Source organism: Bombina bombina, chromosome 3, assembly GCF_027579735.1.
Source record: "Bombina bombina isolate aBomBom1 chromosome 3, aBomBom1.pri, whole genome shotgun sequence".
Classification (NCBI taxonomy): Eukaryota; Metazoa; Chordata; class Amphibia; order Anura; family Bombinatoridae; genus Bombina; species Bombina bombina.
Window position 1 is genome coordinate 588468531 of NC_069501.1, and position 22500 is coordinate 588491030.

General features: G+C 39.3%; 1 protein-coding gene across 1 annotated transcript in view; it reads right to left on the minus strand.

Annotated features, from left to right (window-relative positions):
- The window catches only part of MANEAL (mannosidase endo-alpha like), a 91628-nt gene that overhangs the window by 20709 nt on the left and 48419 nt on the right, over positions 1–22500 (minus strand). Inside the window, exon 2 of the mRNA XM_053707169.1 lies at positions 17269–17378. Coding sequence (XP_053563144.1) covers positions 17269–17378 — 110 coding nt within the window. The remainder of the gene's footprint in view (positions 1–17268; positions 17379–22500) is intronic.

Below are 22500 nucleotides of genomic sequence, written 5' to 3' on the forward strand. Positions count from 1 at the left end.
GACAGATTCAGATATGACGGCATTTAAATTTAAGCTAGAGCACCTCCGCTTATTGCTCAGGGAGGTTTTAGCGACTCTGGATGATTGTGACCCTATTGTAGTTCCAGAGAAATTGTGTAAAATGGACAAATATTTAGAGGTTCCCGTTTACACTGATGTTTTTCCGGTCCCTAAGAGGATTTCGGACATTGTTACTAAGGAGTGGGATAGACCAGGTATTCCGTGCGCTCCCCCTCCTGTTTTTAAGAAAATGTTTCCCATATCTGACACCATAAAGGACTCATGGCAGACGGTCCCTAAGGTGGAGTGAGCTATTTCTACTCTGGCTAAGCGTACAACTATACGTATTGAAGACAGTTGTGCTTTCATTGATCCTATGGATAAACAATTAGAGGGTCTCCTAAAGAAAATTTTTGTTCATCAAGGTTTTCTTCTTCAACCTATAGCGTGCATTGTTCCTGTAACCACTGCAGCTGCCTTTTGGTTTGAGGCTCTAGAAGAGGCTCTTCAGATGGAGACCCCACTAGGTGATATTCTGGACAGAATTAAGGCTCTTAAGTTAGCTAAATCTTTTATTATAGACGCCGCTTTTCATCTTGCTAAGTTAGCGGCAAAGAATTCAGGTTTTGCCATTTTAGCGCGTAGAGCGTTATGGCTTAAGTCCTGGTCGGCTGATGTGTCATCTAAATCTAAGCTTTTGTCCATCCCTTTCAAAGGTAAGACCCTATTCGGGCCTGCACTGAAAGAGATAATTTCAGACATTACTGGAGGGAAGGGTCATGCCCTCCCTCAAGATAAGTCAAATAAGACAAGGACCAAACAAAATAATTTTCGTTCCTTTCGAAACTTCAAGAATGGTCCCACTTCCTCTTCCTCTGCTGCAAAGCAAGAGGGGAACTTTACTCAATCCAAGTCAACCTGGAGACCTAATCAGGCTTGGAACAAGGGTAAACAGGCCAAAAAGCCTGCTGCTGCCACTAAGTCAGCATGAAGGGGTAGCCCCCGATTCGGGACCGGATCTAGTAGGGGGCAGACTCTCTCTCTTTGCTCAGGCCTGGGCAAGAGACGTTCAGGATTCCTGGGCAGTAGAAATTGTAACCCAGGGATACATTCTAGATTTCAAGGATTCTCCTCCAAGGGGGAGGTTCCATCTTTCTCAATTGTCTGTAAACAAGACAAAAAGAGAGGCGTTCTTACGCTGTGTAGAAGACCTTTTTTCCCATGGGAGTGATCTGCCCAGTTCCAAAAGCAGAGCAGGGGCAGGGGTTTTACTCCAATCTGTTTGTGGTTCCCAAGAAAGAGGGAACTTTCAGACCAATTCTAGATCTCAAGATCCTAAACCAATTCCTAAGAGTCCCATCTTTCAAGATGGAGACCATTCAGACTATCTTATCATTGATCCAGGAGGGTCAATATATGACCACCGTGGACTTAAAGGATGTGTATCTACACATTCCTATCCACAAAGATCATCACCAGTTCCTCAGGTTCGCTTTTCTGGACAAGCATTATCAGTTTGTGGCTCTTCCCTTCGGGTTGGCCACGGCGCCACAAATCTTCACAAAGGTGCTAGGGTCCCTTCTGGCGGTTCTAAGGCCGCGGGGCATAGCAGTGGCGCCTTATCTAGATGACATTCTAATTCAAGCGTCGACTTTCCAACTAGCCAAGTCTCACACGAACTTAGTGTTGGCCTTTCTAAGATCTCACGGGTAGAAGGTGAACGTAAAAAAGAGTTCTCTTTCCCCCCTCACAAGAGTTTCATTTCTAGGGACTCTGATAGACTCGGTGGACATGAAAATATTTCTGACAGAGGTCAGGAAATCAAAGATTTTGTCCACCTGCCAAGCTCTTCATTCTATTCCTCGGCCGTCAGTGGCTCAGTGTATGGAGGTAATCGGTCTAATGGTAGCCGCAATGGACATAGTTCCGTTTGCTCGCTTGCATCTCAGACCACTGCAACTATGCATGCTCAATCAGTGGAATGGGGATTATGCAGATTTATCTCCTCAGATAAATCTGGATCAAGAGACCAGAGACTCTCTTCTTTGGTGGTTGTCAAAGGATCATCTGTCCCAGGGAATGTGTTTCCGCAGGCCAGATTGGGTTATAGTGACGACAGACGCCAGCCTTCTGGGCTGGGGTGCAGTCTGGAATTCCCTGAAAGCAAAGGGTTTGTGGACACGGGAGGAGGCTCTCCTACCGATAAATATTCTGGAATTAAGAGTGATATTCAATGCTCTCCAGGCATGGCCTCAGCTGCCTTCGGCCAGATTCATCAGGTTTCAGTTGGACAACATCACGATTAGCGCTGATAGAAGTCTCAAGGATAATCCGATGGGCAGAGGCTCACTCTTGCCATCTGTCAGCGATCTATATCCCAGGGGTAGAGAACTGGGAGGCAGACTTTTCATCCGGGGGAGTGGGAACTCCATCCGGAGGGGTTTGCTCAACTGGTTCGGCTATGGGGCACACCAGAATTGGATCTGATGGCGTCTCGTCAGAACGCCAAACTTCCTCGTTACGGATCCAGGTCAAGAGATCCTCAGGCAGTACTGATAGATGCTCTAGCAGTACCCAGGTCGTTTAACCTGGCTTATGTGTTTCCACCATTTTCTCTCCTTCCTTGTTTGATTGCCAGAATCAAACAGGAGAGAGCTTTGGTGATCTTGATAGCTCCTGCGTGGCCACACAGGACTTGGTATGCAGACCTGGTGGACATGTCATCTCTGCCACCATGGACTCTGCCACTGAGACGGGACCTTCTCATTCAAGGTCCATTCAAGCATCCAAATCTAATTTCTCTGCAACTGACTGCTTGGAGATTGAACGCTTGATTCTATCAAAGCGGGGTTTCTCTGAGTCGGTCATAGATACCTTGATTCAGGCTCGAAAGCCTGTTACTAGGAAAATCTATCATAAGATATGGCGTAAATATCTTTTTTGGTGCGAATCCAAAGGCTACTCCTGGAGTAAAATCAGGATTCCTTGGATTTTGTCTTTTCTCCAAGAGGGATTAGAGAAAGGATTGTCAGCTAGTTCCCTAAAAGGACAGATATCTGCTCTGTATATTCTGTTGCACAAGCGTCTGGCAGATGTTCCAGACGTTCAGGCTTTTTGTCAGGCTTTAGCTAGAATTAGGCCTGTGTTTAAACCTGTTGCTCCGCCATGGAGTCTAAATTTAGTTCTTAAAGTTCTTCAGGGGGTTCCGTTTGAACCCATGCATTCCATAGATATTAAGCTTTTATCTTGGAAAGTTTTGTTCCTAGTTGCTATCTCTTCAGCTCGAAGAGTTTCTGAACTATCTGCATTATAATGTGATTCACCTTATCTTGTTTTCCATGCTGATAAGGTGGTTTTGCGTACCAAGCCTGGGTTCCTACCTAAGGTTGTTACTAACAGGAATATCAATCAGGAAATTGTTGTTCCTTCTCTGTGTCCTAATCCTTCTTCTAAGAAGGAACGTCTTTTGCACAACTTGGACGTGGTTCGTGCTTTGAAATTTTATTTGCAGGCAACCAAAGATTTTCGTCAAACATCTTCTTTGTTTGTTGTCTATTCTGGAAAGCGTAGGGGTCAAAAGGCTACGGCGACTTCTCTTTCCTTTTGGTTGAAAAGCATCATCCGTTTGGCTTATGAGACTGCTGGACAGCAGCCTCTTGAAAGGATTACAGCTCATTCTACTAGAGCGGTAGCTTCCACATGGGCTTTTGAAAATGATGCTTCTGTTGAACAGATTTGTAAGGCTGCGACTTGGTCTTCGCTGCATACCTTTTCAAAATTTTACAAATTTGATACTTTTGCTTCTTCGGAGGCTATTTTTGGGAGAAAGGTTTTGCAAGCAGTGGTGCCTTCCATTTAGGTTCCTGTCTTGTCCCTCCCTTCATCCGTGTCCTAAAGCTTTGGTATTGGTATCCCACAAGTAAGGATGAATCCGTGGACTCGGTACATCATGCAAAAGAAAACCAAATTTATGCTTACCTGATAAATTTCTTTCTTTTGCGATGTACCGAGTCCACGGCCCGCCCTGTCTATTCAAGACAGATGGCATTTTTTATTAAAAACTTCAGTCACCTCTGCACCTTATAGTTTCTCCTTTTTCTTCCTTGGCCTTCGGTCGAATGACTGGGGGGTGGAGTTAAGGGGGGAGCTATATAGACAGCTCTGCTGTGGTGCTCTCTTTGCCACTTCCTGTTAGGAAGGATAATATCCCACAAGTAAGGATGAATCCGTGGACTCGGAATCGCAAAAGAAAGAAATTTATCAGGTAAGCATAAATTTTGTTTTTGGGGGGATTTTTATTTTTATAGGCGTATTAGTTTAGGTTTAATTTTATTATTTTGGATAGCTTTTGATATTTTTTTCTGTATTTTTACTTTTTTCTTTTTTGTAGCTTGGGGGGTTGCATTTTTAACACATAGACAGCCCTCCGGGCAGGCTTATCAACTAGTATATATATATATATATATATATATGTGTGGGTGTGTGTGTATACAGCACAGTCAGCTATATACAGGGGGCCCTCGTTTTACAATGGTTCAATTTACACCGTTTCAGAATGACAACCTTTTTTTCCAGTCATGTAACTGCTATTGAAAAGCATTGAGAAGCAGTGCATTTATTAAAATAGCCAGTAGGTGGAGCTGTCCGTTTGTGTTGCAGTAAAGCCAAGCAAGCTGAAATTAATCAGTTTAACCAGATCTGAGCTATAGAGCAGATTTCAAAGGAACAAGATCTTCCTGCCTATAACTCAGTCCAGATTGGAATGCATAGAAAGAACTGTTTGCAGAGAAATGCAAGTGAAGTCTGTGTTGTGTGATTATTTTATTAGGTTTATAATGCTGTTTAGCAAATGTTTTTGTTAATTTAACTTAGTTTAATTATATATTCTTATATATATGTGTGTGTACACAGCACACACAAAAATGTTTTTTTTTTATTTTATTAAATTCACTTTTTTTGTGGGGGGCCCTGCTTGGATTCTTGCACCTGGGCCCTGTGGTTTCTAGTTACGTCAGTGCAAAAAGGGCTTGTCATGTGCCCACGGATCATGATACATATTGAGGGGTTAATTACACATATTCTTAAACATGAATATACAAATTAAATGCATGTTTTCGTTTACTTTAATGTTGTCACATGCAAGCCACTGTTGGAGAATATTGTAAAAACACAGCGCTACTAATGTATTTAAATATTCATTATATTTATTGTTGAAGGGAAAACTAAAGTCATGTTTTAAGAATTATTAATATGAGATCTTTTAAAGAGACAGTAAACAACTTGCGATTTGTATATAAATGTTTATGCATAATGAAACACAATTCAATGTATTTGAATTATTTATTTTTCATCCTTTTCATGTAATTTAGCTCTGAATATTAAGCAATGTCTTATTCTCAGAACTTGAAAGCCACCCTGCTGACTTTTCAAGGCTAGCTCTGCTACATATCTATCCCCAACTTGCTTTATCAGATAACAATTGTAAAACAATGCACTTTATACTAACTTTAAAATATGTCTAGCTTTGTTGGCTGTAGACTAAAATCCAGATTGTCTCCTCCAAATAAGGCAAATGTTGGGGGGGGGGGGAGTTTGGCTAACATTGCAATAAAACAATATGTTATTTTGTTTTTAAAACATTTAGACCTCCTGGCTAATATGTTATTCTATAGCAACACAACAGAAATGTCTTGTAATTACACAGTATTTACTGTCCCTTTAATGATACGTCTGTTTTTGTCACAACTTTACAACCTTATGTTAAAGCAAAGTTTATCCATTCTCTTTTAACTTTCTTCATTTAAATGGACATGAATGTCAAACTTATACTTTCATGATTTAGATAGAGCATGCAATTAAAACAATCTTTCTAATTTATTGCCATTAACAAATTGAATTAGTTTTCTTGGTATTCTTTGCTCAGACGTGTGAATTTATCTTGATCACTATATGGCAACAATTTGCAATGCTTGTAACAAAGTCTTCTGCCATATTGTGCTCAAGACATGCACACTCATGAGCCTTCTTAGATATGCTCTTAAAGAATACCAGGATAGTTAAGTACATTTTACAATAGAAGTAAATTGATTTTTTTAAATTAATTGCATGCTTTGAGGCCAAATTGTCAAAGGTCTTGCGGACCTGATCCGACAGTGCAGATCAGGTCCGTTAGCATTGCACCAGCAGCTCACAAGAGCTGCTGGTGCAATGCTGCCCCCTGCAGTCTCGCGGCCAATTGGCCACCAGCAGGGGGGTGTCAATCAACCCGATCTTTAGGCCGCTGTTTCATAACTGCTGTTTCTGGCAAGTCTGAAGACTCGCCAGAAACGCGGGCCCTCAAGCTCCGTATGGAGCTTAATAAATGGGCCTCTTTAGCTGAATGTTTGCTTTAATTTTGAATTTCATATCACTTTAACCCAGTGTTAGAAAGACTGCGTGGACTTGCAAATGAAATAAGATACAAATTATGTGGTACATGTATGCCTCTTAATCTCTGTTTATTTTATGTAATACCACATATTAGAAAGGTTGAAAAATCAAAGGTCCAAAGGGTTAAGCCACTTCAAATACCCTGTCATCTGTGACCTTTAAAGGGCCATAATAGTTGACAATGACATGCTCTAATTAATTTATTTTAAGACTAGCAACCCTGCACTACTATGTGTTTAATCCCACAAAGGGATTAAAACAAAGAGTAGAAGTACTCGGTAACCTCAGAGCACTGCTGGCACCAATCAGCAGCTCTTGTCCCGATGGGTACTTTTACAACTGCAAAATATTCCTCTTATCTACATTAACTAACTCATCTGACGCTTGCCAGCTTAATCTTACAGCTCAAACAACTAGTGCATCCTGCTCAGATTCAATGACTCTACATTACTTACAATCACTGCTCTCTAAAGCTTCACCAAGGTAACTAATATGGATATTAAAAAGAAATCTCTGAGAAATCTCATTTATAAATGTCCCTATATTTCCACCAGCCGTATACTCTTGTATTTTATTTAGTACAATAATCTCTGGTGCCATATTAAAATATAAATAATCCACAGTATATCTCTTTATTTGTACTCTTTATAAAATAATACAATTAAATTAGTAAGACATGATTGATTTCTCATAAAACCATGCTGACTCCTAGTTATAATCCTGTTTTCCTCAATGCCTTGTTATCCCTTTTAGTAGATAACACGCTGCTAATGTTTGTTTTCCTGGTCTATAATTCCATAGATCATTTTGTTTTGTCTTATTAATAAATTTAGATGAGAGCCATCACTAGAAAAAAATATTGGATTCCTGACAAAGGGACGGTAAACTTCTGCTCTTCTTTATTTTATTTTTTTCAAAACAGCGTCACAGACTTGCTGCCTAATAACAGCGCGCCCGATCACTCAGTTGAAACAAATGTAGCACGCTTCTGCACTGGGTAAAGCAGCCAACAGTTTTACATGGGAGCACTCTACATTTAGTTCAACAATGCGATTGGTTGAGCTGTGATTAGAAAGAGAGCCGTTACACTGTTTTGTAAAAAAACAAAGCAGAGCAGAAATGGATGCCGATGCTGGTAGGCTAAGTAAACTTTTGTGGGGTTAAATCTTTAATTGTCTTTATTTTTTCTCAGGTACAGCTAGCCTTATTTTACATGTTCTGAACATAGTGTATGGAAACCATGTTAATTGCTTTAACAATCTTTTATATCGCACAGCCTTGTTTGCACACACCCTTTTATTAAATGTTTTATACTTGTCTGTAATTGTCCTCAGCAGAAGAGACAAATAAAGGTTGTCAAGATGGTGGCGCCCAAGTACTTCATAGAAACTAAAATTTTAAACTTAGATCTTCAATATCTAAACAACGAATATAATTGATAAAAAACTAATTTTTTCTTACCCGATAAATTAATTTCTTTCATGATGATGAGAGTCCAAAATATCATCACATGTGAGATTACACAAAAATACCCCTACATACCAGAGCTTTAATTCCTGAGTCCATCCCACTCTCCCAGAATTTCTAAGTCATACATATGGAGATGGAAAGCAGGAAAGTCAAAGATGGGCAAATGAAATGCAAAGTGCAAAATAAGTTCTACCGTAATCTGTATACAAAGAAGGGTGATGCTCGTGGTCTCTCACCATTGTGAAATAAATTAATTTACCAGGTAAGAATACATTTTGCTTCCTTTCATAAGATGATGAAAGTCCACAAGAGCACCACATGTGGGATCTTTTTACCCAAGCAGTGAAGTCCAAAAGACCACCATCTTTAGGTGGACAATACAGATAAGGCAGGAATGTTACTGATCAGGCACTGTGGCTCACAGTATTTTCCTGGCAATAGCCACCTTAGAAGAGGTGTAAACATCTAAATGGTAAAATTTAAAAGTGTGAAGAGATGACCAAGGGGCCGATTTATCAATGTCTGGCGGACATGATACGATGTAGCGTATCATGTTCGCCAGACATCACTGAATGCCGACAGAGTACGCTGTCAACATTTAACATTGCACAAGCAGTTCTGGTGAACTGCTTGTACAATGTTGGCCACAAGCAGGGGGTGTCAATCAACCCGATCGTACACGATTTGGCGGATTGATATCCGCAGCCTCAGAGGCAGCGTACGAGTTAAGGAGCAGCAGTCTTAAGACCGCTGCTTTTTTAATTTTTTTTATTTATTTATTATCCAATTCAGGATAGATATCAAAAACAGAAACAATAACAACAGAAAAAGCACAATATATACAGAGTGCATTAGGACAACCTGTCCAACATCGAAGAAAAACATATCGTTCTGGTCATCGTTTGCTCCTTAATACGTCTCTAATAAAGAAAAAATTAATGTTGTTTATACCTGAAGTGGGGAACTTTTAAACATTTAAAGTAAGCTTGCGATAGAGCAAGTAACAGGAAAAGAAAGGAAAGAAAGAAAGAAAGAAAGAAAGAAAGAAGAAGAAAAAAAAAGGAAGAACCCCCCCCCCCCCCCACCACCATTTCTGTACTTCAGTTAAGGTAACACTAAACTGCCTACAAGTCTGGGAATTCTTTATTTGCAATGGCGAACTCTACCGTCTCTGAGCCCCGGAAAGGTGCAATTAACTGGGATTGGATTTCTTTGGGGAAACTAATAATAACCTTCAACCATTTTGTCAAGAAGCGTCTAATTTGTACCTCTATATTTACTGAGGTGTCCATCTGCTCAATGATGAGCTGGTTTTTAAGCTTGTGCCTAAATTTTGATAAGTTAGGGGCCTTAGTGGATTTCCAGTATTTCAGAATCAATACCCTGCCCACCATTATTACAGTATTTAAATACAAAGTGTTTTTAAATAAGCCTTCTTTATGACCGTCAATGAAAAAAAGATATGTTTGACAGAGAATTGAAACTGCATATAATTAATTTTGTTTGCCCAAAAATTGACCTTATGCCAAAATTTCCTAACCTTAGGGCAGTCCCAAAAACAGTGTATCAAATCTGCATTAGGTAGTTTGCATTTAGGGCATAGAGTACCTGAATTATTCTACTTGGCTTTCATATATGGTGTAATATACGTTCTGTTTATAATTTTGGTGTGGGATTCTCTCCAGGAAGCGGAGAGTGTTGATAAATATGCCAGTAAAACTTTTATGTATAGTTTCAACCGTGACCTTCCACCGATCTGCGATTTTTTTTTTACATTCCCTTTTAAGTTCATAGTTATTTTATATAATAGGGTTATGTTGTATTTGCCTGCTTTAAATAAGTTTAAAACAGGTTCCAGGATTTTCCACGCAGAATCCTCTACAGGCTCGTGAAGGAGGTTATGCAGGAAATGTCGAACCTGGAAAAAAGGGAAGAAGTCTTTATTGGAAATCCAAAATTCTTGAGTTAAGTCCTGCAGTGCTCGACAGGCCCCAGAACCCCTTTCTCTCAGCTGCTCTAAGTATATTAAGCCCTTTGGCGCCCAATTATTAAAAATTTTAGAGTTTAAGGCCTGAGTGAAATTAGGATTGCCCACTATAGTCATATATTTTGAAAATTTGTGATTGATATGTAGTTTTTTTTAATGTTTTATGCCAGGCCTGGATTACATTATAGATAGCTGGCAGCTGTTTAATTTTAGTTGGGCATTTATCAAGATTACAGTGCAAAAGTGCTTTCAGGGAGTATGGCCAAACTAGGGTTTCCTCCGTTGAAAGATCTGCATAGTAGTCTGCACCTGTTAACCAATCTAATGCTTTTTTGACACACAAACTAAATTATAGATCTCTATATCTGGAAACACCAACCCCTCATCTGGTCTGGGCAATGATAGTTTATTAAACTCGATGGCCTTCCTTCCTTTCCCCCCCCCCCCAAATATACTGTGTAAATATCTGATTGAGTAATTTTATATTTGCCTGTTTTATTACGGTTGGCAAGTTTTTCATTAGATAAAGGAGTTTTGGGAAAATCACCATTTTAATCAGATTCATTTTGCCAGACAATCTTAAATGAAATTTAGCCCAATTATTAAGATTATTAATTTTGGAGAGAATTGGCGTGTAATTAAGGTTGTACCATTCATTACTGTATTTTGATAGTTTAATCCCCAAATAGACAAAGGCGGCTTTGGCCTCTTTAAAGTGCTGCAACTGATATGATTCTTTATGCTTGTATAGCCAGAAGATTTCTGTCTTAAGTGTGTTTACTTTGTATCCTGAGAATCCACTAAATTCTTGTAATATCTTAATCAATAATGGAATATTCCTACCAGTATTAGCTATCAGCACTAATAGGTCATCCGCATAGAGTAATGTGGTAATCTTTCTGTGTCCTAGTTTGATCCCCTCTATCTCTTTCCTTATGTATATTACTAAAGGTTCCAAAGCCAGGTTGAAGAGGTAAGGGGAAAGTGGGCAACCGTGTCTAGAACATTTAAAGAGTGGGAAGTTTGTGTTAGGGAAATTATTAATCAGGACGGAGGAGTTTGAAGAATTATAAATTAATTGTATAAACTTTAGGAAGGTCCCCTCGACCCCAAACCTGGGAAGAGTTGAAAACAGGTGATCCCAGGAAATGGAGTCGAAGGCCTTCTCGGCGTCAGTTGATATTATTGCGGCATCAGGGCCTTTCAGGATACCTCTCTTAAGGAAGAAATATTTATTAAGAATCAATTGTAGTTTCCTTAGATTACGTGATAAGTTTCTTCCAGGCATAAAGCCGACCTGATCCTTATAGATGAGAGGGCCTATGATTAACTTAAGCCTTTCAGCAACAATGCTCATCAAGATTTTATAGTCACTGTTTAAAAGTGAGATCGGCCTATATGAAGTTATCTGCTCTGGGTCTTTATTTTTTTTTTAAATCAAGACAATTTGTGATGAAGTAAAATAGCTAGAACAAGGTTTAGAATCAGAGTAGTAGTTGTTAAAAAGTAAAACCAACGTTTGAACTATATCTTCTGAGGGAATTTTATAAAGTTCTATAGGGATCTGGTCCAGGCCGGCGGCTTTATTGTGGGCTGCTTTCTTTATAGCCTTAGTTACTTCAATAGAGGTTATCGGGCGTTTAGCGCCTCCTGCTGCTCCCTTTCCAACTTTGGGGTTTGTATATTTTGCCAGAATTTCTCTTTACTTACTACATCTGCTTTATCTTTAGAATAAAGGTCCTGAAAGTATTGTAAAACAAAATTGTTAATTTTGTTACTTTTAGTAATTCTACCTACTAGTGTCTTAAGGGCTTCGATCATAGATTTCCTTTTTTCGGATTTGGTAAGGTTAGCCAGATATTTCCCTGCTTTCCCTCCGTGTCTGTAATAAAAGAACCTGGTTCTAAGGGCGTCTTGCGCTGATCTTTGTGTCAGAAAGGTTTCTCTTTCCCTTTTAGCTTGTTGATATAAATTCCAAAATTTTGATGAGGGGTCACTAACATATGTATTGTAGGCATTGCATAGTTGATTAGCAAGTTGGGAGTCCCTCATTATCATTTTTCTTTTTTTAATAACTAGATAGGCCTTAATCTCGCCCCTGATCACAGCCTTAAAGGCTTCCCAAAGTGTTTCTATTTGTATTGACGCGGAAGAATTTATTTGGAAAAATTCTTTCCATTTTATTGTCAACCAAGATTTAAATTTAACATTGTCTGACAAATATCTTGGAAAAAACAGCCTATTATTATTACCACCCTGGGAGGTTCTTAAATTAATCTTTAGAGTTAGGATTGCATGGTCTGATATGATCACCTCTTTGATGTCTGCAGACATATCCTACCCCAACATATTTTCAGAAACAAAAAAGTAGTCTATCCTAGACATTGTTTGATATGAATGGGACTCACAGGTGAAGCTTCTTACGTCTGGGTTTTGTATTCTCCAGATATTCTTAATGTATAATAAACTAGTAAAAATTTTAAGTAATTTGGATTTTTGTTTGCTATTTTTGTTCAACTAGGGTTTAAGCCTATCTAAATTTGGGTATGCGGTTAAATTAAAATCTCCTGCAATAACACAATTTTTTGAGTAAATTGGGAGAAGCAGGGTCTGTAGGTTGTTCCAGAATATTTTATCTAATTTGTTTGGGGCATAGATATTGCACAGATTGAGCAGTGTGCCTTTGATCGAAATTTGTGAAATCATATATCTTTCATCTGGATCAAAGGTTGAGTCTAAAATGTTATATTGTAAATTTTTATTAAAAATGAGTGCCACGCCCTTTTTCCTATTCTTACATGGGGTTCCTATCACTTCGCCTATCCACCCCATTTTGAGTTTAATAAGTTCCGCTTCCCTCAGGTGGGTCTCCTGAAGGAAGACTATATCTGGCTTATAACGATTTAAATGGGCAGCAATTTTTTCCGTTTTTGGGGTGATGTAATGCCACCAACATTCCAAGATGCCAATTTAAGTTGGGACTTCATCTAAATCTTTATGGTGAGAAAAGTTTCCCTTTGGTGTTCAAACAACTGGGGGTGGAATATACAATAATGGTGGGGAGGGGAAGAAAAGGGGGCAAAGAAGGGAGAGAAGGAAAAAAAAAACACATGAAGAAGAAAAGAAAGGAACATTGCAACCCTCTGGGGTACTGACTATATCAGCAAATGTTTTGAAACATAATAAAACCATGGTTACACAAAATAACCGTCAACATAATTACACTTTGGTGGCTTATGTCAATTTAAGCCTTTACACCACTTTTAGAGGGTAATACCCTTTTTTTGCGAAGTCCCTGATCTCCCCAGGGCTGCTCAGTATCATGGGTTCATTTTCTGTAAATATTTTGATTTTGGCTGGGTATATAACTGTGGCCTTAATACCGTTGGCAATAAGTTTGGTGCAAAAGGGTGTCACTTCTTTTCGCTGCAATGAGGTTTCTACCGAAAAGTCTTGGTCTGCTCTTAATTATGCCATCAGGAGAGCCAGGGTCCATCCTTAAGGCCAATGGTAATACCCTTGATATAAATTCAATGAGATCCTGAAAATCAGAGGTTTCAGGTAAACCTATAATTCTGACGTTATTGCGTCTATTACGGTCTTCAAGCTCATTCAATTTATACTGGATATTAGCAAGTTGTACTGTTTGTTCTCGGATAGTTAATGCTTGTTGGTCATTAGTGTCTTCTATGTCCGATATGCGTTCTGCCTCATTTAGTCTGTGTGAAAGGTGTTTAAATTTGTTAGCAAAATTTGAAATTTCTGCTTTAAGGTGTTCAAATTGTGGGATCATGAGGTCTGAGATTTGTTTGACTATGTCTTGGGGTTCCGTTGGGGATAAATCTGCCGTATTAACTAACGGTACTAGGTTTGCTATATTGTCAGAGCTGGTCCTAGTCTTCCTGTCTCTGACAGCTGCTTCTTAACTCCTGTTTCCGGCAAGCCTTAAACAGGGGTATTTGGCCCCATTTGGGCCATATTAAATCTGCCCCCAAGTAGCTGCGTTGAAAATTTGGTCTATAGAAGCTTCATGCCAAAAAGCCCTAGAATTAGCTGCTGCCCTAGTGGAATGAGCAGTAATGCATTCAGGTAGAGTTTTCCCTGTGACTAAATATGGCTTGCCAATTAAAGCTTTGAAATCAAGCTTCACAAAATCAAGTTTGTGAATAAGACGCTACTTAGAATTTTTTTGGAGCAGGGCATAAAAAGGGAACCACAAGTTCTTGCAACAAATTTGGTGCATGACATAATTTTCTAATGTGTGTATTTATTTTTTGCTTCCTAATTTTGGCATCATATTAGGGGGCATATTTGGTGCCATAAAGACTAGAATAAGAGGGGACTCAGTTGAAACATAGGGAGCCAGAGCGTGCAGGCCAGCCAGAACATCTGGAAGCATCTGGCTCAAATATCTCACTGCACAGACCCTGCACTCTCTAAAAAGTTGGGGAGCCAACAGCAGTGGGAATCGTCTCCACCAACAGCCCAATGGGTAGACAATCCTCCAGCTTTTGATATACTGCAAGACATCAGTGCACTATAATCATTATTCAGCACATGTCCTATTTCAGTGTATAGATAATTATACAGTGCAGTGTGTTAATTTTCAGTGTATAAATGTTCGTCATCATTATGCAGCACAGAGTGCTCACCATTAGTGTATAGGCACCTGATTTGTTTTTTAGTGTATGAACCCTCAACATCATTATAGAGTGCTTCAAATAGGTTATCAATGTATAGGTACTCTGTGTTAATTACACAGTGCAGAATGCTTATTAGTGTATAGACGCCTTGCATTATCATATAGTGTGATATATAGTGGTGTTTATATATATATATATATATATATACTGTATATATATATACTATATATATATATATACATTTAGTCTCATTGTATATTGCATATTTGAGTTTTCTACACTTTACATTAGAATAGCAAAATAATAGAATGCATCTAATGTGATGAATTAGCATATTTTGCAGTTTAACAATTAGATTGAATTCATACATTATTTGAAAATTAACAGAAGGCTGGAACCGGAAATAGGACTCACATCAATTCAAGATCTTGAACACAACCCATGAAGGCTTTGGCCTTTACTAGATCTTGATGAACTCGAGACAGGAGGAATTGATACCTTTTAGAAATGATGTCCAATAGCCACGGATCCTGAACACACCTTTTTTAAGCCTCCAGAAAAAAGATTCAAACTGCCCACTACCAGATTCTGGTCTGGACTGGGGGCTGCAACTTCATGCAGATTAGGAGGCAGGGGATGACTTCTTGGTCTGTTTGGTTCTAGACCAGGAAACACTGGAGTACCCTGACTAGAATCAGCCATGGATCCTGCACAAAAAGTGCATAGCTGAGCAGAGGACACACCAAATCCTTCCAGAGTAATCAGGGGTTGGAAAAGGTTAAATGGTCAGTAGATCCCTTCTCCAAAGGGTCAGTGGAGCTGCACCCGTTTGCAATGTATTAGTCTATAAGTTTTACAGTAAGGAAACAGGTTTATCAGAAGATAGCAAACACAGATTGACAGTAAATGGACACAGAATTAACTCCTAGGGGTAATGAAAGGCCCACAATATAGATTAGACATAATTTGCAACTGAGTTTCTTGATATGGAATGCAGTGAGGTAAACTGTACAGAATATGTTGCAGCCCCTTTAATACATGCATAATACAGTAAGCACATAAATTAACCCTGGAGCATAAAGGGTTAAAGTCAAGCTCTGGTGAGACAGAGTGAGCTTACCACCTCAACTGACTCTAAAATACCTCTCCTGACAGGTAAAAATGTCTACCACCCTTCAGGGAAGCAGAAGGTGAAACCAGAAGACTAAAGCTTGCCAAAATATTAACCTCCAGTGCACCATCACTATCCAAGAGTGCTAATGCTAGTTGAATTAATAGCTGCATCAATAGCTCTGGAGAGTGCTAAACCTGGTAGCGCTAAAATAAGTCCATACTGTAAATAAAGTTATGCGGTGTGTGAATAGTTGACCCCAGGCTATGAGAATCATGTGTACATGTTCATATGAATAGCTGGTGGACTATGAGATGCATTTGTCCACAATATAGATTAGACACATTTTGCAACTGACTCTCTTTGTATGGCATACAGTGAGGTAAACTGTACAGAACATGTTGCAGGCTATGAGAATCATGTGTTCTTGTTCATATGAATAGCTGGTGGACTATGAGGTACAGTCTTCTGCTCACCTCAGTTTCAGAAGAAGAATTTCCAGTAGAAGAGGCCATCCGAGGCAGTGAAACTAAGGTGCAAAGGACCTGTTAAAGAATAGCTGCTCTAAGCCAGGAGCTTGGTGGATAAATCCACATGTTGGCTGGGGACACAGCGCCAGCATTCAGGAAGCAGCACTCTGAGGAAATAGGGTTTCAATTAGGTTAGAGAAACCCTTTTTGTATCTTGTAGATCAGCACTTCCGAATTCACCTCACTCCATTAAAGGGACACTAAACCCCAAATTTTTCTTTCATGATTCAGATAGAAAATACAAATTTAAACAACATTACAATTTACTTCTATTATTTATTTTGCTTCATTTTTTAGATATCCCTAGTTGAAGAAAATGCAATGTACATGAGTGAGCCAATCACACAAGGCTTCTAAGTGCAGGAACCAATCATCAGCTACTGAGCCTATCTAGATATGCTTTTCAGTAAAGAATATCAAGAGAATTAAACAAATTAGATAATAGAAGTAAATTAGAAAGTTGTTTAAAATTTCATGCTGTTTCTAAATCATGAAAGAAAAAATGTGGGTTTCATGTCCCTTTAAGGAGGCAAACATTTTAATGGGGAATTCAGGTAGAGTGGGGGGTGTTAAAGCTTTGGTAGGTAAAGGTGTTTTTGCCTCCTCCTAGTGGATTGGAGTGTAATCCCACATGTGATTATCTCCTGGTCTCTCACCATCTGCAAGTAAATACATCCACATATTTTTCTCAAGCTAATTTTTGTTTTGGATACATCCATATATCTAGCCTTTATTTACTGTTTAATATCTATTTTTGTGTCTCGGAACATAGATCATTTATCATTGTATTAACCCTTTATCTAATCTTTAGTTAAATTATTTCAGTGGGAAGGATTTGGGTTTATAGCTTATACACAAAAAAAGCAACATCTCAAAAGTCATAAAAGCAAAGCATTATCCTCAGGTACTTTGAACCCAGCTGTAAGCCAAGGATAACAGAGTTGTTGCAAGCTAATGCATATACTTAAAATTGTTGATTCAAAATACAGAATAAATAAGAGAGTTCCTCCTACAATCTTGTACAGATGTGAAACACAGCAGAACACAATGTCTGGCTCTGTATCATACAAACCATTCATCACTGTAACAAACTATTACCTTGATATTATATCGAAGTGCAGCCTCCAGAACAAGAGGTACCAACTCTTCCACTGTTTCACCATTCTCATCAGCTGTGCCAGGCGGGTACCATGACAGCACAAGAACTCCTGAAATAAGAGCATGCATATTATTACTAGGATACAATAACTGATTCTTTATTAATGCAAACAAGAACGACATGCAGCTGCTTTGTAAGTAATCTTTGTTTTATCTGTGGTAATTTAATAAGTCAGCTGTCTACCAGGCCAGTCTTAAAATATGATCTGGATAATACAAGCTGCCATTACCTTCCATTGAAGTACAGAGATATCACATTCTCACATTGTGTCATCTAACTCTCCATGGCATGAATCTCATCAAATAAACATGCTACACTTTCCCTGCTGAGATAATTCACACCTTTGTGCTGAAGCCATTTTAGTCTTTTGCAATCATTTTCAGTGTTTATAACTTTGAGTTCCCCACATAAATCTTACGTTGTTTATGGAATTAAAAAAATGTTTTGGGAGACGTGTATGAGCAGAGCTCCTGCATAAAAGATTAAAAAGATGGAAATACTTTAATTCTGCAAACCCTGATTTGCTCTATTAGAGCCTAGTACTTTCTGTACACTTATAGGGGAGAATGAGAGTGGAGGAAAGCCTATCTAGAAGTTATATGAAACGCTAATGCTTTTCAATGTCGCCACGCAGTAAACACTGAAATCCTATTTTCTGGGCCATTCTTCTTAAGCATCTGACGATCAAGGAGGATCTAGCTGTCTGCACTTTATTCTTTCTCGGACCTCTGGAGGGGCAAACCTATGGACTATTGGCTTCACATCTGTGGCGCAACATTACACAATGTTTCCTTTAGAGATCTCCTCCGGATACATGGAGGCTCTCAGAGGCCTACTTGACAGGCATCATGCTGCCCTGGGACATTTGTTATTTCAGGCCCCCAACTGTAGTAGTGCTCACTTGTTTCATCACCGCACCCAACCGGAACTTATTGAGATGGAGTATGGGTTATGTGGCGTCCTGGGGCCCCAACGCTCACTGCCTATCTCCGGTACAGTTTTGAAAAATATAAAGCCGGATAAGCGTAGTTTGCCTCTATGGCGGGGGGATAAAGTGTCTAAGAGCATAGAAGGAGAGGCTGAAATTTGCGCTACTCTAACCCAAGCACGCAGCGCTAATATTATACAGCCAGAGAAGATTGTGAAACATATCCGCATTGAGAGCTCAGCACAAAATAACACACGGATGGTCGACATTACATGGCAGCTAACCTCAAATCCCTCTTTAGTTTCTCTACCACTGCGACAGCACGCCGGGAAAGCTGGTAACAGACGGAGGCAAGCCTGGAGCTCCTTGTCAGCTCTGCTACAAACCCAGTCATCTACCTACATCGGTACTGGCCCAGAGATTGGCATAATTGATCCTGACACTATCCCTGCAAGAGACTTACATGCATGGCCACTCTTGCTGCACTTACCTTCCTGTCTCCATTATGCAGTTGGTGTTGGGTAAAGTAATGATGTCTCCCCTAGTCAGTGGGAGATGAAACTTTTGAACATCTAAGACTTCCTCCCATCGAACTTTGTGGCATAGGACTTATGTTATTACTAAAACATATATCTTGGCATATAAGGCCATCATTGATGTCATTATAGTTATAAGAATATTACAATAGTTATTGATTATCTGCAATGCTTTAAGTCCCTTGGGGAGTCTGATGCTAAGATTGGTTCATCCCAATCTGTCGATATGAGGATAATGCAGTTTTAAACAAGAGTCCTTCCTATGTTTTAATGCTATCCCCTATCATCTATGCTAATTTAGGTTCTTATGTCTGTTATATCTAATGTGAGTTGTAATTTTGACATACATCCAGAAGTATAGATATTTTTATGAATGTATACATGTCTATGTTACCCTACAACACTGAAGCCAGCTTTCTCCGTACACTAAGCACCTATTAGCTACTATATATATTCGCCTGCTCTCCTTTGCAATCGCAACAAATCCCTAAACTCTTACGTTACCTATTCCATCTAGCTTACTTTCATTATCACCTCCCCCCCCTTTTCCCCCACCTCCCCCCCTCTCCTTCCCCCCTCTTTCCCACCATTATAAAGAACCTCCTTTTATAGGAGAACTAATCACGCGGCTTCTCTTTCTTATGCCGCATCTCTAACATAGCTCTTTCTCCTAACTACATTCTTTAAATCGGTTACAAATGCTATTCTAATTAGACATATGTTCATGAGAAATTACTCTTATCACCTTATTCCCTCTAGACATCATTCTTGACGACAGGAGCACCAAAAATGGCTTCTTATAATATTATAATAAGAGAGGGAAATATTAAAAAGTAGAAAATGAGGTTTCAGTTTTGCCTGTTACATAGAAATATTGAGTTATTGTGTTATTTATATGTGATTTTTGTATAGTCACGAACCCCTAAACATTGTCATGGCTTTAAAGAATGTTCTTGAATGATTATGTAACATGTGTATTTGATGATGTTTTTTCAATAACCTCAATAAAAAAAAAAAAAATTAAAAAAAAAAAAAAATGTTTTGGTACAGTTTTCTATGGCATTACATGGTGAATAATAACGCGAGAATCATTGTTTCCTAAAAGTTGCAATCAAACATGTATTTTTCCACATTTAGCATTCTTCCACCTTCTAAAACAGCATATTTTAGGATTTCTCACATCAGGATGCTACAAACCTGGGCACTAGGATACAACTGGCACCTTAAAATTATGACAGAAAAATAGGCGGTCCGGAAGGGGTGGAGTCACGCCTGGCTGGCTCACGTGTTGCTCTCGGAGGGATAGAGCAAAGTTCTAACACTCCCCACTTTAGCAAGCAGTTCCTTAGGGTCGACCTTTCCACTGGCCCCCGGAACACGTAGCTCTAAGCAAGAGCAGCTTGAAGACAGTGCTTCTCATTTCCATCTACTGAAGTGCTCCAATTGCCGGACCCATAGCTAGAGTACCTGGACCCGCTCCCCGGGTCAGAAGTGGCTTTCATTTGTGTCCACACGCAAACAAAGTGCAGTGAGTGTGGAAAGAGGACACAGAGTTTCTCTCAATCCCACCTCTTGAAAACAGGTTCAAGAATGCCTGGGCTTCCTGAGGCGGAGTGGATCCATCAAGAGGTGAATAACTGAAACAAAAAGAAAGGGCGCCTCCTAGTGTAGCCAGTATATATTGGAATGAATAGAATGAGATATAGATTTTATACTCACATATAATTAAGGCAAAGATAATGCCTAGATGAGTTGTCTGGAAACTTATCAGTTTCCCAGTTTACTGTACATTAGAATGCAAGGGCAGCTCCTCTTAGTAGATTCCCAAAATCATCTGAAAAGTAGAAAGATATACAGAGGGCGACTCCTAGTGCAGATTAGTAAGCAAAGTGTGTACCCACCAGCTTAACCCTTCAGAGATATACTCACAAAGTATAAAGCACACTGTAGTGCTAATGGAGCAAGCTGGGTATATTAAAGTGGCCCAGCGCACATACCACTCCGGTGAAGAATAGTCCAATATGTTTAAAGTGCTCAAAAGAGAATAAAGGAGACTCCAGAAATATATATATATATATAAAAAAAAACACTTTATATAAAAATATAACAGTGTACAATAAAAAATCAGTAAAATACGCTACGCGTTTCTCAGAGCTGACCACTCTGTTTCCTCAGGCAAGTAACCTGAGATTACCAGATTACTTGCCTGAGGAAACAGAGTGGTCAGCTCTGAGAAACGTGTAGCGTATTTTACTGATTTTTTATTGTACACTGTTATATTTTTATATAAAGTGTTTTTTTTTTATATATATAAATTTCTGGAGTCTCCTTTATTCTCTTTTGAGCACTTTAAACATATTGGACTATTCTTCACCAGAGTGGTATGTGCGCTGGGCCACTTTAATATACCCAGCTTGCTCCATTAGCACTACAGTGTGCTTTATACTTTGTGAGTATATCTCTGAAGGGTTAAGCTGGTGGGTACACACTTTGCTTACTAATCTGCACTAGGAGTCGCCCTCTGTATATCTTTCTACTTTTAAGAGGTGAATAACGGTGTTTATTGCTAAACCGGCTGCTAATCACATCCTCTACCAGCTCACTGTTAGCAGCGAAAAAGGTGGGATACAGAGTGAACGAATTGGATCACTAGGATACACTTAATGGCTTCAGAGGTGTTAGACCTGTAGGAGACAACGGAACCCCCAATTGGCTGGGTGATTGTTGATTGATAACCGACTCACCGCTCACGAAGATTGGTAGGAGATTATTTTTGCATAGGGCTCATAGAGGTCAAAGGCTTGCCAAGGAGTATCCATATTCAACATTTTGTATTAGCGGAGCTTGTTTTCCCACCACAAATACAACTAGATTACGAGTTTTGCGTTACGGTGCGGTACGACTTTTAACGCTGAAAAATTGGCCATCATGCTGGAATGGCCAGGAACGCATATTACGAGTTGTCTCGGTATAGCTATACCGCAAGCATTTTAGCCTGTAACGCAACGTCCATTCCGCACTCAAAAAATGACGCTTTGTGTGGGATTTTCATAGCGCCGGTATTACAGGTTGTGCGGTCCGGCTAAAATGCTTTCATTACAGCCTATACCGACACAATCCATTCTGCCATCTGAGAGCAGTAGTTATGGATTTTGCTAAACAAAAATGTTTCACAAAACTCATAACTAAACTGTTACAAAGTACACTAACACCCATGAACTACCTATTAACCCCTAAACCACCACCCACCTGCATTGCAAAGACTATATTAAACCTATTAACCCCTAATCTGCCGCCTACCCACATCGCGACTATTAAATAAAGTTATTAACCCCTAATCTGCCGCCCACCCATATCGCCAACACTATTTAAATATATTAACCCCTAATCTGCTGCTCCCCGACATCGCCGACACCTAAATAAACCTATTAACCCCTAAACCGCCGGCCCCCCACATTGCCAACACTATAATAAAGTATTAACCCCTAACCCTCCAGCCTCCCACATCGTAACTACTAAACTAAACCTATAAACCCCTAGACCGCCGCCCCCCCCCACATCACAAAACACTAAATTAAACTATTAACCCCTAAACCTAACACCCCCCTAACTTTAAACTAAAATTACAATATAACTTTATTTAAATAAATAAAAACCTGTGAAATAAAAATAAACCTAACATAACTATTCTAATAAAATAAAAAAAT